This window comes from Myiozetetes cayanensis, unplaced genomic scaffold (assembly GCF_022539395.1).
Source record: "Myiozetetes cayanensis isolate MyiCay16 unplaced genomic scaffold, myiCay2020 scf2-11, whole genome shotgun sequence".
NCBI classification, from domain to species: Eukaryota; Metazoa; Chordata; class Aves; order Passeriformes; family Tyrannidae; genus Myiozetetes; species Myiozetetes cayanensis.
This window is the reverse complement of record NW_026087411.1, coordinates 53768924-53784624: the sequence shown is the minus strand read 5'-3', so window position 1 is coordinate 53784624 and position 15701 is coordinate 53768924. Positions and strand designations below refer to the sequence as shown.

The window sequence follows — 15701 nt, the reverse complement described above, 5'->3', positions numbered from 1 at the left end:
CCAAAGATTCACAGCACGCTCACCCTGTTGTTATGGTGTTTCCTAAACATCTGCTACGTGCCACTCGCAGAAATGGGAATCCAAACAAGACGGACCTTTAATCTAACCCCATACAGCTGTTTTAATTGTATGTTCTAATGTCTACGTCAAATTTAAGCACTGAATAGGCAAACGATTCGTGCACTTTTTTCGGAAACCTTTAGGAAGCCAAGGAGCTGGAACACGTTCGCACACAGACGCTTATTGAAAGGCACGATGAGAAAACGCAACACGAAAGAATGCGAAGGAGTTGCGCTCCTTGGGCGAATTTTACCATATCGCGGGGCACATTTCCGAACCGTGTGCCCCCCCCCCGGACCTCCCCGCCCCCCTCCCGGTAAGGGGGCCTGGGGAGAACATCGGAGAAAAAGAAAGACAAAAAAAAAAAAAAGAGACTAATAAGATGAAAAAGACAAAACTGTTTACACATCGCAGCGGTACGAGCGGTGCGCCGAGAGTCACAGGTGCTGCCGGAGCCAGCGCTCCCCTCGCCGCCGCCCGCGGCTCCCGGACCCCCGCCCGCTCCCGAGCCTCCGAGAGAGGGCGGAGACTCCCACCAGCCCCCCGCCCGGAGCCGCAGGTGCGAGGGAAGGCCGGGGCTCCAGGCTGCCCCCGCCCGCCGCTCCCGGGGCTCATCCCGGCCGGTGCCCGCCGGGCGCGGGGGAGCCGCGGGGGGAAGGACGCGGCTCGCGGCACACGATGGACGCGCCCGTCCCGGCGGCGCTCCGGGACCCCCTCCGCCCCCGGAGAGCGGACCGCCCTGCCGGCCGCCGGAACAAAAGGAAAACAGCCCCGCAGCCGCCCGCGGCCCCGCACAGCGCCCGGCCCATCGCGCCCCCCCTCTCCCGCACTCACCTCGGCGCGGCGGCAGCGGCGGAGCGGGCGGCGGCCACTCGCGCCCGCGGGCCTCCTCCCCCAACACACACGCCCCGCTTCCCTCCCTCCCTCCTCCCCTGCCCGCCCTCCCGGCTCCGTCTCTCACCGCTCCCGGAGCAGCGGCGGCGGCGGCTGGGCCCGGCTCCCCCGCCACGTGACCCCGCCACGTGACCGCCACACTGCCCCGGCCGGCTCCGCCCCCGCCGGGCCGGGGCTGCCCTCGCGGCACCGCCGAAGCGGCCCGGCCCACGGCACGGACACGGCCACGGCCACGGCCACGGCCGGCACGGTGACAGCTCGCTTGGCAAGGGGAAACAGCCACCGCTGTCACCCCCCAGCCCCTCGCCCCCCTCGTCTGAAACAGGAATCACAGTGGCCTGAGCGAAATAGGGGTTATTTGACCACAAAGCACCCACGGCTGACTTACCCCTCCTGCCTTCAGGGCTGAGAAAGAAGGGAAAGAAGCCAGTGCCAAGTATCTGGGGCATTGAGCCCCGTCATGTACCTCGCGCTCCACCCTGCAAAAAATCACAAACGCTGACGCCGCTCTATTGCTGAATTTTGGCTCAACCCAAAAGCTACAGTGAGTGAAAGTTAGCTGTGCTGACCAGTGTCCCATGCCAAGTGTAACCTTTGCTCCCAGAAAATCATGCTTACAGTAACGGGTCAAGGGAGTGTCTTGTGGGAGAGAATGTCTTTATCCTCAGAATTCAGAATACAGTCTAGAGACATCAACACTACAAGACCCGGGGAGTCTCGGTAAAAAAGGGATTGGTATTGGAAACAAACTTTGATGCTGTATTCTGGTATCACATTCAGCGCACATTCACTTTCTTGAGAAAGGAGCAACAAAATGGCTAAACAAAAGAAGTGTGAAGCATGTAGTTTAAGGAAACCAGAAATGAGCAGTAATTATAAGCTCTAGAAAAGCCATCCAAAGAACAGTACAGTGAGAGCAGGAACTGAAAAGGCCCAATCCCCTGCTGGCTTTAGTAATTACAACTTACTGACCATCTGAGAACTAAAAGGGTAAATATTTTTCACACCATTCCCCAAAGTTCCATAAGAATTTTATACTATGACCTACAGCAGGAACAAGCCAAATTTTTGACAAGGGCCAGCTAGGTATGAGAAAATCTGGAAGACATGAAGCCTGAGATAATGTGTTAGCATTAGGTATAAATTTTATCTGTTAATATAATCCACATATGGGGAAAAAAAATTGCTTTTTTATTGCAGATTTCAGTTACACTACACAGGCTAAACCCTGAGGCAACACTTAACAGATCCTAAAGCTAAAGTACAGTAAAAAGTTATCAAGGGAGTTAGGACTTCATTTCTGGGTGCATTACAGCAGTTGTTCTCAACTGATGAGCTGTGGAGACCAGGGACCCTGAATTACCCACTAGATATCTGCAAAAGGCAACCACCACCACCAGTAGGCCTACATTTCATGTATTTAGATTACTGCTTCAGTAGAAAATTGTGAGGAGCCAAAATAGTTAAAACCACTGTATCACTCAATTCCTATGTTTAACTCAAGCTATCTGTGCCTTAGCCCAATTCCTAATATCAGGCCATCATAAGAATTTAATTTCAGTAGTAAAGCAAAAAACATCAGAGAGAGGTGTGCAAATCACAGCTGCAGCTTTAACCTCCATTTTAACCCTGTCCTTGCCACACAGTACATTAAGTATGGTGCAACAGTGTTGCCTACTAGACTCTTTTCTCAGCTGCATTAGAAATTGTATCTGGGTTCATAATCACAAAAGAAAACTATGTGTCGTAGTTGTTCACCAGCCTCTACAAGCTCTGATCGTGACTGAGTGATACCTTGCAGGAGTCCCACTCATTCTGCCCCCTATTACATGGTGAGGACTGAAGGAAAATGCACAGAAAAATGTCACTTACTATTGCTGCAGCTCACTGTATCAACATAACACATTTCTGTTCTTGTATTGCTCAGGTGTAATCATTAGCAGGTAAGCAGAAACATATTTAATACTGGCATGTGGTTAAATCTGCACAAGCCTATTATAAAAACCTGAAAATATCTTTGAGTTCTACAAGCTCAATTCAGCTACATATGCTATACAGCTAAGAAGCCTAAAATTGCCTTTAAATGTTGTAAAAAAAAAAAAAAAAAGACACAGAGCTCCCCTTGCAGAACACTCCCCCACAGGACCTAAATTAGAATAGGTACTGAAGTGTCTTGTGTTACAATGCAACAACTGCTTTTGTAGATGCCTCCCTTATTCTACTTTCCTTCTTCAACTCTCTCTGAATTTACAGCATAAATGACTACCCCATTTTTAATGCATTGGAGAGTTTCACATGTCAAACTTACTCATTTTTTCACATGCAAATCTATTCACTTGTAATTTTTCCACATACAAACTTAACTCATTTTTGTTAGCTTTATATGCTCAAATGATTCCAAAAGGCATTTCCTTTTGATGTACCTCACCTTGCAGTTTTCCTGCACCACAGAGGAATACATCAGACAAAGAGAAACAAAGCTTGCTTGGGCAGATTCCCCAACAGAGCAAGGATTTCCTTAGTAGCTGAGGAGAATAGCCAGGCTGAATGAGGATTAACTAAACCCTCTAGTGGACTGGCTGTTCACCCCAGCTTCCTTCTGCCTCATTTTTGTTATAGAAGCAGCTCCAATCTGCCATATATATTTTTGCCCTGCTTCTTCAAGGAGTTTAATGCAACCTGAACAGGGAAAACAAGATGTCATCCCAGAATACAAAAAGAACTGACATATTAAAAGCACCAACAATCTTTTTAAGTCTATCAGCTCTAGCATATAAAAGAGAAGAGACTGTACCTGTATTCAACAAAGGGAACAATAAGGGCAAGCTCAGAATTATCCATCTGGTGTGAATGGTACATAAGTATTTGAAAAACATTTTCTAGATAAGAACAAAACCACTTTGGTAAATGGGAAAATGGGGCAATGTACACTAAGTTGAATAGAAATGCAACTTTTGCATTTTTTTATTATCAAATAAATGATATCCTAAACAAGGGAAATATGTTCATGTGGGTGTTGTTTTTTTTTTTAATTTGACATAGTAGTTCACATGCCACACAAGATATAAACTGAAGAAATGAGGATTAGTACAGATGGCAAGGGATGGAAACTAAAGTGTGGCAGTGGATGGTGCTCCAAACAAAAAAAACTGAGGAAATACAGTAAATGGAATCCCTGAACAATCAGCTGTGATCAGCTTTTCAATAATTTTGTTAGGTGACCTTAAAACAAAAATGTGAGTGTGGTAATAAAATTTGCTGACAACACAAACTTAAGAATCAACAATACAGTCTAGAATCAAAATAAATATATAATTCAGGAAAGAGTGGATGACCCATGGAAGCAGACCACTAAAAATAAGAGGATTAAGTATAATAGTACAAAGTTAAAAGTGATGAATTTGAGGACTTACAAGTGTTCATTTTAAACTGAAGGCATCAAGTAAAAAGAGAGGAGGAGAAAAATTTCTATCTTTAAGCCAGCAAGAGAATACCCACAAGGCAACAATTTGATGAGATCATGAAAGAAGCTAATACTCCCAGAATTTCAAAGAGAGATCTGGAATATAAAGGTGTTGCAGTAATATTGGGAAGACTTCACCCAGAATTCTGCATACAATTGTGATCACTTACATTAAAGCATGGTAAATTAAACTTGAAATGGGTACTGAGGAGGGCCAGGAGAGAAAGACAGGACTGTCTATATGTTACTTTATTAAACAAACAGTAATTTTTGCCTATTTTATTTGGTGCATCAGGGTAGGGTCCCTTCTTACACAATTTCATAAAAAGTTTAGCATTATAAAACCCTAGTTGTTCAAAGTGAGATCTTTGAATTCGTCTACAATGTTAAAAAAATCTATTAATATAACTTGCTCAGCAAAGACCACATTAGAACATTAAAATAAATAGCAGCTGGTGGAAATACTTCCAAAGTCCCCAGGTTTTTCAGACAGGTGCCTTAATGGCTGAGATATAAATTTATATCATTTTTAGCTTAAATCTACAGAGACCTCTGCCATATGTAGTTTCTTCAAAACCTTCTATCATTTCTAAGTGTGGTCTCATGAGCAGTTCAAGTAAGAAGACAGCACAGCAGAGCTTAAGCAGTCCTTTTCCATTGATGTTGTTGCAAAGTTCAATAGAGACAACATTCAAATATAAAGAGAGTTCTTGAAAAATGTGAAAGAATAAGGGAAAATCCATCAAAATATTCAAGGTCTTAAACACAATTTATCACCAGAGTCCCAAATTACTTCCCTACTATCACCTTCCATAATACAAAACACAACAAATACAGAGGTTGTTGCAAGATCAAATGTTAATTCTTAAAGCAAAACAAAAAAACCCAAAACAACAAAAATAAAACCAATATAATTACAGCATAATGCCTGCATTGTTGTATGTAGTTCTATAAAGAAACATGATCAAATATTTAAGTCTTTTTACTCCACTGAAAAAATCATTTCAACCTAGACTTTAGAAAAATACACTGCAAGAATGTTATGAATATACGGAGGGTTTTTTCTTTTTTTTTTTTTTTTTTATAGTTTTCACAAAATATAATACAATGATAGAATGCAGCTCTAGGCCCAAATAAAATAATTTCAAAACCATCCCATACTTGAATGAATGATTAGGGATCTCACTGATAATTTTAATCCTAGTTTTAGAAGGACACAAAATGAATTCCAGATGTGAAAGGTCTGGTTAGCCTTATTAGCACCTGGGTTTCCTATGTTTGTTCCCTCTTGAGATTCCCCCCACCTTCTTGAGGCTTACGATAATACTACTCAGCATAAGGACTGCAAAACATCCCTTTCCTCTGTAAATTGTAAGAAATATTGTTGGGCAATGAAGAGTATCTTTCTCCCAAAAGGTGACTGTACTGTAGAATCATACAATCATTAAGGCTGGAAAGGACCTCTACGATCATCAAGTCCAAACTGTTAACCCAGCACTGTCATATTAACCATTAAACCATGTTTCCCAGCTTCCACATTCACACGCCTTTTCATACCGTTTGAACACTTCAAGGGATGGCCCACTTACCTGGGCGGACTGTTTCAGTGTGCCTGACCACCCTTTTGGGTGAAAAATTTGGGTGAAGAAATTTTTCCTAAGATCCAACCTAAACCTCTCCTGGCACAACTGGAGGCCATTTCCTCATCCTATAGCTTGTTACTTGGGAGAAGAGACCAATCCCCAACTCACCACAACATCCTTTCAGGTAGCTGTAGACAGCAATAGGTTCTCCCCTGAGTCTCCTTTTCTCCAGGCTGAACAACCCCAGCTCCCTCAGCCACTCCTTGTAAGACTTCATTGCTCCATTCCCTTCACCAGCTCTTTTGCCCTTCTCTGGATATGCTCCAGCCCCTCAGTGACTTTCTTGTAGTGAGGGGCCCGGAACAGTACAGAGTATTCGAGATGTGGCCCCACCAGTGTACACAGGGACAGTCACTTTCCTGCTCTGGTTGACCAAAATATTGCTGATACAAGCCAGGATGCCATTTGCTTTCTTGGGCACCTGGGCATACTGCTGGTTCATGCTCCTGTTGGCTGTTAACCAACACCTCCAGGTCCTTTTCTTCTGGGCCACTTTCCAGCCACTCATCCCCCAGCCTGTAGTGCTGCATGGCATTGCTGTGAGCCAAGTGCAGGACCCGGTACTTGGCCTCATTGAAGCTCATACAATTGGCCTCAGCCCATCAATCCAGCCTGTCCAGATCCCTCTGCAGAGCCTTTCTGCCCTCCAACAGATCGACGCTTCTGCCAAACTTGGTGCCACCCACAAATTGATTGAGGGTATCCTCAATCCACTTATATAGATCATTGATGGAGATATTAAACAGGACTGGCCCCAACTGAGACCTGGGGATCATCATTTGTGACCAGCTACCAGCTGGATGTAACTCCATTCACCGCCACTCTGGGCCCAGCCATCTAGCCAGGTTTTTACTCAGCGAACACTGCACCCAGCCAAGCCATAAGCAGCCAATTTCTCCACAAGAATCCTGTGACAGACAGTGTCACAGGCTTAACTGAAGTCCAGGTAGACAACATTCATAGTCTTCTCTATTTGTTTTTATGACTTGCTTTGGTTATGATATTCATGTAACTGTGATGATAATGAAAATTGCACTAAATGAAAGCCTCCTTCACTGTTTCAAATTTAGAGATGTAGTGGGTTGTGTCTTGGAGTTAGCAATTCAAGCAATAGAAGTCCTTTATATGACCTTCACAGTTCCCTTTGTTTTGTAGTACATTTAAAAAATGAGCAAGAATAACTCTGCATGTTGAAAAGCCAGTCTCAGCTTGGTCTAATTTTTCATACTTGTAGCAAACAACTTTAGGAATCAACTTCTGAAACACGTACACCCTCAGAATCCTTCCTTGCCACTCCATACAGCTCATTCTGACACACAACAGGCTAAACCAGCAGAAATAACTTTAAAAAATGCTACTCAAAGCCAAAAGGGGAAACATTTACTAATTCCAAGGCTTCAGGTTCCCTGAACAACATGACAGAATTGTTCAGATGCTTAGCTTTGCCCACTCCTCTTCCCTACTCTATTTCTCCTCTTAAATGCTGTTTGCAGCTCCCTCTGCCCAAATAGTGACCTGGCCAGTAGCAGCAAGCAGTCCTTTATCACACTGACTTTGTCATGGCTGTGCTTAACAATATCCATTCCAAATATTCCTTAAGAAACCATGCCTCTTTTTTTCTTCAGTTTTATACTGACTTTATAACTTTCCTAAAATGAAAAAGTAATGTTTGTTTTGACCAAAAGCAAAATCAAATAGAGGGAGCATGCTTCATTTTACAGCTGAAGAGTAATTTTTCTTTCCTATTTTAATTTCAAGCTCGCTGATGATACAAAAGGTCATAATTATTCCAGGATTATTTGTCACTGCTGAATCTCTAGCTTCTGGAATATCTGTATATCTAATGATATACATACAACACACATGTAAAACACATTTTATGCTCAATAGAGTTGCCAGTGTTGGAGAATGCAAAGATTAAAAGAAAGTAAAACTACACTATCATTCCACATGGAAAAGTGGTCCCATTCAAGACAGATAAAAAAATAGGTATAAAATTAAAATAATAGGCATAACATAAATACATAAAAACCTGCTCTCCCAGTCCTTGTGTTACTTTAGCTATGGTGATAAATACAGGATCGTTTGTAAGCCAATTAAGTTCTAGTTAATTGTAGGAATATTTTTGGATACAAAATTAATTGGAGTGTAATCTCTCAGTCTTTATGCTCCTTCTGATTTTGTTCAATTTCAGAATTAACAGGAAATAATAGTTGCAGTCCTAAAACACTCTTCCCCCTCTGTCCTGCCTTCTTGCTCCTTCGTCCTCCGATCTCATCCCTCTAGCTTTGATACATCAGGAGCACAACATAAAAAATGGTGACAGATCACAGGGCCTTGCTTGGTATGTGCATCTCTCACTACTAACAGTGTATCAGCTATGCCAACATTGTAGAAATGCACAATACTTTCTTATCTGCAAGTGATCCCTTCACAGCTGCAAGTGTACCCAATGTTCTGTGTGTGCTGTAATTTACAATGGAGTCCGTCTTTTCTGTAATAGAAAAATGAACAACTGTATAGCTCTGACAGACAACTCCTTCAATCTACAGTCATCCAGAAATTTTGCTTGCTGTTTCTTTCCTGAGGGGTTACTTATGTGGCTAATCAAATACCTGTCAGTTGTGATGTTGGATGGGTTTTCTTTGGTGTGTTCAAGCACATTCCTGCATGGGTATTATGAGTCTGCTTTTGGTAAAAGAGAGATATTATTTGAAAATGAGATTTCTTTCAGGAACCTTATACTTGATACTAACAGGTAAAATTGCTCAAGCACAAAAAGCTAAAAACTTACAGTAATACTCTAAAATTTTCACTTTTAAAATTTGTTCACTGACAGCAGTGTTATAGTCCGTTTCTATTCTGTAGTTAATTTTCTTATTACTGCTATGCAATCAGAAGTGAGAAAATTACTTTTTCTGTTTATGTGAAAAATACAATCACTAATATTCAATTTCTCGGAGTTTTTTCCCCCCTCATATTACAACTTACTTGGTAGTTTTTTGGGGGTATTTGTTTGTTTGTTTAGGGAACATACTGAATTTTACATTTATATAGGTGTAAACCAAGAAAGCTATTCCTTTTTTAGGGGGCCAATGAGGGAAAAACTTTCCATGTGTCTCATTTCCATGTACTATTAGCAACACTGTAGGGATAGGGATGGAGAAATTCCCAGTGCAGACTGAAATACAGTAAGATCGAATATTGTGTATGTCTTCCATATAGTATGGTCCACGTGCTCTGAGTAAGAAGTACGCTACAATCACATGCATTGTGTATTATGAGGAAATAAAGAGGGAAAAAAATTCATAAGCATTACTTCTTACAAACAATGTCTTCTTTTGATTTACAGTCACTAAAAATTATTTAACTTAAAACCTACCTAAAACAGATCCTACCTGTCCTAAAGTAGGATCTTGGTGTGGAGATACACAGACCTACCAGTTAACATCTCAAGGGAAGACCATACTCCAGACTCATCCTTTTAATGTAACATGACTGTGTACCTAAGCATAGAAAGAAAACATTGGGTAACTAAACATCTAAGAAATTTCTGAGCTAAAAATACTACATTCCAAAATCTCTTGCAGCAAATAACTCTTTAGAAGGATCCTTTGAAGCTGAATGTTCACCTCTAGCTGAATGCATATCTAATGCTCCAAAGCATCATAAGTCTTGGACCCACCAATGCCCAGGCTGCAATTTTTCTGATTGCAGCTTAAAATGTTGGCAAGAGCTCCCCTTACTGGTCTGTCTTCAAATTGTCAACTGTTCAGTCCTGAAAATCTGAAACAGCAATGTGAAGACTACTGCTTCTATTCCACATTAAAAAAACAAAAACACCCAAAAAAACCAACAACTCCAAACCCCCACAAACAAAGAAACAAAAAAACCCCACAAATCCCAAAAAATCAGCAAAACAAAAAAAACCCAGCTCCACATCCAGTTTCTACCAGATATCCTATTTTTTAAATTCTTATTAGTTGTTAAGTCATAAGACCAAAGATAATGACTTAGTTTAGGAAGAATTTGTTCTTCCATCACCATGAATTTCAATTTATTGAATCCTTAATTTTGTATAGTCTTAATTTTGTAGGCTTTGCCACAGTCTGAATGACAAAACAAACACAGACACCCAGTTCTGACATACATATTGAGTAACACTTCATTTCTCAGTAATTACCACAGCTTTAACAGGATCATTTGTGGGATAATCAAGGAGTCAGGGTGGAAATTGGTGTGGAACTTGGAGCTGCAAAAAAATTTATTACAAAACTTTACTATTTTCTTCAATGACCTATTGCTTGATTGGAAGAACAAAATATACCTCTCAGACTGTGTTGGTTTAATGATTAAAGACTTGTTGATTTATGTATATATAAACATATATACACACACATCACATACATTTATATATGTTTTTTAGAGTCCTACTTTCACAAGCTTGGCCTAGGGGCTGACTGAAATTGGACAGTTTTGCAGTGATGATGCCAACTAAGAAAGGTTAACACACAAGTCACTTAAACGATACCATGAAATACCATTATCTTCAATTCACAATCCTGTTAATGCATAAAAATACATGTTCTCTAGATTGTTCTTGCATACGTGAGGTGGCCCTACAGAGGTGAGAAAAAACAGTAAAAACTGTTGTTATGGCACATTAGGAAAAAAAAGAGAGAAGATATGCTTTTGAATGCACCTGATAAACGTGGAAAAACTGTAAAATAGGATTTCTTAATGTACAACAGCACTTGGAGAAGGTTTAGTGTAGCACATCACACAGCCACCTAGATCTCAGCACTGTGCTAAATATCCAAAAAACCCCAAACTACCATTATAAGCACATTAAACAAATAAACAAAACCACTATAATTTCAGATAGATTCAGGTGCCTCCCATTTTCTGAAACAACGCTGGCAGTTTAGCTACGAATTCAAATCAACTCAGTCTGGGTTCTTTCAGGTAAACTGGTAGAATTCCCTGAAGCATTCTCTATTTTCTTTCAACACAGTTTTCTTTCTTGACACCACATCCATTCTCTCTAGTGATTATTGGTTATTTCCTCTTTCACTGCACTGGACAATTATTCTTCTTGGGCTAGTTGTTGTAATAGAGAGGAGAGGGGACTTATGAATTGGGCACAAGCAAACTAAGTCATTATAATCCCAATCTATACTGACTAACCAGGGTCATATTCATTGTGCTGTCAACACCCATGCTAACATAACCCACTCTCCAGAATTAGCTGATCCCACAATTTGTAAAAGTATCTAAATTTAGGTATTTAAGCTTATTTGCTTTTTACACAGCTTTCTTTGAAGCCCATTAATAAACTTAGAGAAAAGAAAATTGAGACGTGAACAAAAAACTCAAAATGCTCAATAGTATAATTTTCAATAAAAAGGAAGCGCTTTAAGAGGAAGCAGTATTTTCAGTTTCCACCTTCTCTTGCCATATAACAGATTTTGATTTATTCAAATTCTCTTACCTTGCTTTAGAGACCTCTCATCTTTCTGTCAAATATTAGTCTTTAGCTTCTGTATTTGTGTTAAGGAAAGCAGTACTTATAACCTTGTTCAACTTACAGTAACTACTCACGTGCAATGTGGTTTACGTCATAAAATGCAAATAAGTGAACTTGCAATCTTTTTTAGATTTAAGTATAAATAAGTAGCAAGTAATAAATGAAGTTCAAATAAGTGTCCTTTAAGTAATTGTTTTAACCATGCTCTTCTTCCAATAGTCAAGATATTTTCAACTCAGACTGAAAGCAGAAAGTGAGCAGTGAAAGCCCATTGAGATAAAATTTGGTGCTTTAACAAGCAGCAACAAGAAGTCTGCCATCCAAACTCTCTTTTCACTGCTCAAGCAAAACCGGAGCAGAGTGAAGTTCCTGTGCTAGATATTAGCAAAAAAGTGAACTTATTAGTGATGGATACAAATGTTAAATTAACATAAAATATTCAAATAGAGAGCCGATTTTCTCACAATATCAACTCTATAATCAAAACGTGTATATTTACAAAGACCTCCTTCAGTTTTTGTTCTCAAATGCTTCCAGACTTTAAAATGTATCCTAACACAATGTTTCATTCCAAGCTCTACTCATCAATATTTCACACCTAAATGAAAAACAGTGTAAATGTCTTGATATTTCTAACACTTGTTTCTACTTTTCTCCCATCTGAGCAATATACATTTTTTAAATTATTTTTTGTTGTTTAAGCATGGAAGTTACAGGATTATATGCATTTAAAAAAACCCACAAAACCTTTCAGAGGTTCAAGTTGATTCAAATACCAGAAACACTTGGGTGTTTTGTTTAATTCATATACTTACTCAAGTGTCCTCATTGGATTTCCTTCACCATACTATGTGATTCAAGACCCTTTTTTCCCTAGGGACTACAAAGAACTCATCCCTTAGACCCCATAAAATGCTACCAATTTGCTTCTTTACATCATTTGTTTATTCTTACAGCATAGAATCAGTTAGGCCTTGTTAGGTTGCAGAAAGGATCAATACCACGTTTAGAAGTTAAAAAAGTCCATAAACTTGTTTGCTCAAATAAGAAAAAAAACTTACAAGCAGAGTATAAGAATGCATGCCTGTTTAGTTTACAGAATTTGGAATTTCTATCCCTCTGCATTACATAAGCCATTTATCAATTGTAAATTTAAGCCAAAACACAGGTAATGCAACAGCAAAGCTGTACAACTAACCAGGAGAAAAAACCAAGAACTGCAAGCAGCTTATTATAGACTTAAAAGGAAAATCACATCAGAAATGGAGCACTAGACATGCTAAACATAGAGAAGCTTAAGAGGTGGAATTCCACACATGACTTCTCAAATGCTGTCATTTGAATAGAGAGCAAGGGATGATTTACCTTTCAGCAAAATCTGGATGGAAAATAACCTAGGATTCCAAAGAAAGGAAACAGAAATTACATGAAGCTAAATTCTACAGGCCTATTGGCTCATCCATGTGAGCCTGAATATATGCAATTCTACAGAACTTTCTTTGGGCAGCTTTTTGAATAAAAATACCTAATGAAACTTTCTCCTGAAGCTTCCCTATTCCTGAGAGGAAAAAACCAAACCAAAACACTACCCCATTCCCCCCAAAAAACAACCCAAACAAACAACAAAAACAAACCCACCAACTAATGTGATAGCTACTGGACAAGAAAAACAAGCAGCACTGGGAGAGTCAGCAAGGAAAACTGTTCCTTACAAAAGCTTTTCAATTTATACTTGTTTTTTCCCCAGAGATATAAAGGTGGCGCCTATCTGGTGTACATGAGAAGCTCTCAAAACCAAGCTTCCCTTTGATGTAATGTCCCAGAAGTCCTTTGTCAAGGATTACTTATAGATCCAATAATTTTTCCTATTTTAAGTAGGAAGTAGGATAAGAGCAAAAGTAACACATATTATTCTTCTTGTTTCTGTAATTTGTATGTGCCTGACCTGCAAACAGGAATCTTCACAGGTTCCATCATCATGCACTGGCTCACTTACAAATAAGCCAGTGTCTGAGCTAGTTACAAATACAGTATAAAAACTAAAAACCAAACCAAAGCAAAACCAAAACAAAACCAAAAAAAAAAAACTATGAAGCTTTTCCTTTGCAGCAAAGAGCAACAGGGGAAGAAGAGCTAAGCTGAAGGAAAAAACACAACACTCAAAAAAAATCCCATACCAGCTTTCATCTTTCAGGTAGAGCATGTGAATCTCCTTCTTCCTGATTACATAGTTTATTGTGACCAAAGCAATTATATGGATAGGATTGGGCTCCCATTTCTGTTACCCCTTTAATTTATGATTTGGTAAAAGTAGGCAAGTACTATGGGGCACTTGTTAAATTTTTGGAAAACAAAACAGAAACACAACAATGAAACAGTCTCTTGAACTTTCATTCTGGGGTATAAAACCCATTATGTTAAAGTAGTATCTGACCATGCCTTCAACTTACAGAGATGTTCCAACAAGCACAGATCATACTTTACCAGACATTCTTTACTTTCTATTAGTCACACTATAATAAGAGTCAAATAATTCGACAGAAACATGTCAGAGAAGTCCATATAGCATTTCAAAGCACAAACACTAATTTTTGGGTCATACCATTTTGCAAAATAAAAATCCTAAAGGAAAAACAGAGAGCATACATCAAAAATTCTTTAGGCAAGTCCCTAAGTGTAGAAATTTAAGAATTTTAATAAAGATATCCTAATCTTTCAAACTAAGAAACAAAATCCATTTCCAGAGTATTTTGTCTATGAAAACGATGCATTTTTCAGAGTAGCCACTTCTATGTAGAACTTACAAATCACAGTGTTATCTATTAAAACAACCCATGCTACTGAAATTCAGTTTCAAAACTTCCAGTAATCCCATTTCTCTTGTCTTTTCACTTCTGAGTAATAGGAAATGAGTTCTGGTCCATTAGCTCGCCCACTCTCTCCTGGAGGAAGTTAACCAATTCAGCTAATACAAAGATATGAGTTTCATCCAGGTCTTGTATGATGAACTTCTTTCCCAAAGCATTTGACTCATCCAAGTAGAGCAGAAACTGCTTCATTGCTGGGTCACTGTAGAGACAAATACACATCAGATTTCACCCCAATGTAATAAGATACAGTTACAAACAAACAGAAGAAACACTATTTAAAGACGCTCCCAAAGATTTTAGGGAAATTATTATTTCCCTATTATTTTTCCCTATTTTCCCTATTATTATTTTATTAGTAACTCACAAGTTAAATACAGTATATGAAGCTTTTGAAAAGGTTGTTTCTTTCACAGCAGTAATTCCTTCTGTTACTTTAGAGACAAAAATAAACTGATAAAGCCTAATGAGTAGAACCAGCTGCTTGATTAGCAGAGAAGTTCCCCTATGCTGCTGCTAAAGGAGCTCAAAAAAACCCACAAACAACTAAAAAACCTTAATACAGTAAGTCTGAACTTACATTTTTGTCTTCAGCAATAGCACCGTAAAAACACGTCTTCTTAAAGCATACATTTGTTCAAGGATAAGCAAAACTCAGGAGAACACAGTTCTCACTCAAAGTAGTACAGCACGAAGAAAAATTCACTGTATGAGTTGTATATTTATCCCGCCCTAATTGAACGGTCGCGGTGTCACCTTTTAAGTTAAACGTTTAGAAGAAAACATTTCGGAATTGTGGAAATTACAGGTAACCGAAACAGCTGCATCACAACAACTCCTTTTGTCGGGACTCCCGCGTTACGCAAGGTCTGGAGAAATAAGCAGGTTTTGACACAGGGAGAGGCGGGGAGCGCCGTCACTCACCACTCAATCAGAACGCCTTTCAGAACATTCACCATCTTCCCGCTTCTCTTGCAAACGCCTCAGGGAGGGAGAGGCCGCGAAAACAACCCCTCGCTTCGGGTGGCAGACGCGAACGGAGCAGCCCTGCAAACACAAAAAAAAGGAACGACGCTTTGGTTAAACTCGCAGACCCTTTAGACAACTCACTTCCCCGCAGCAGCAACGCTGCTGCTCCCTCCCACCTTGGCCAGAGGGGCTGCCGAGAGCTCCGGTCCCTGCCTCGTCCCCCCTCGCCCCGCGCGGCTCCGCCAGGCCCCGCCGCTCCGGACCCGCCGCTCCCGCGC

General features: G+C 40.2%; 2 protein-coding genes across 4 annotated transcripts in view; both read right to left on the bottom strand.

Moving 5' to 3' along the window:
* Nucleotides 1-1430, bottom strand: part of TULP4 (TUB like protein 4) — a 153656-nt gene extending 152226 nt beyond the window's left edge. Inside the window, exon 1 of one of the 3 annotated variants that reach the window (XM_050316197.1) lies at nucleotides 1343-1430. The gene's annotated coding sequence lies outside the window, so the exon portion shown is untranslated. Of the gene's footprint in view, nucleotides 1-894; nucleotides 947-1021; nucleotides 1075-1342 lie in introns of those variants that run through there. The other 2 variants (XM_050316195.1, XM_050316196.1) reach the window with 2 other exon arrangements.
* Nucleotides 1431-13335: 11905 nt separating this feature from the next.
* On the bottom strand, nucleotides 13336-15699 carry GTF2H5 (general transcription factor IIH subunit 5). Its single transcript, XM_050316235.1, has 3 exons — nucleotides 15600-15699; nucleotides 15379-15501; nucleotides 13336-14656 (listed from the first exon to the last, which is right to left on the bottom strand). The coding sequence occupies exons 2-3, from the start codon at nucleotides 15411-15413 to the stop codon at nucleotides 14476-14478; spliced, it is 216 nt and encodes a 71-aa protein (XP_050172192.1). The 5' UTR covers nucleotides 15414-15501; nucleotides 15600-15699; the 3' UTR covers nucleotides 13336-14475.
* Between the last annotated feature and the right edge of the window lie 2 nt (nucleotides 15700-15701).

Excerpts from the sequence above, each read along its gene's own strand:
- GTF2H5 (XM_050316235.1), bottom strand. The coding sequence starts at position 15,413 with ATGGTGAATGTTCTGAAAGGCGTTCTGATTGAGTG. Across the intron at positions 14,657-15,378 it reads AAAGGCGTTCTGATTGAGTG|TGACCCAGCAATGAAGCAGT; the intron begins GTGAGTGACGGC and ends TTGTCTCTACAG.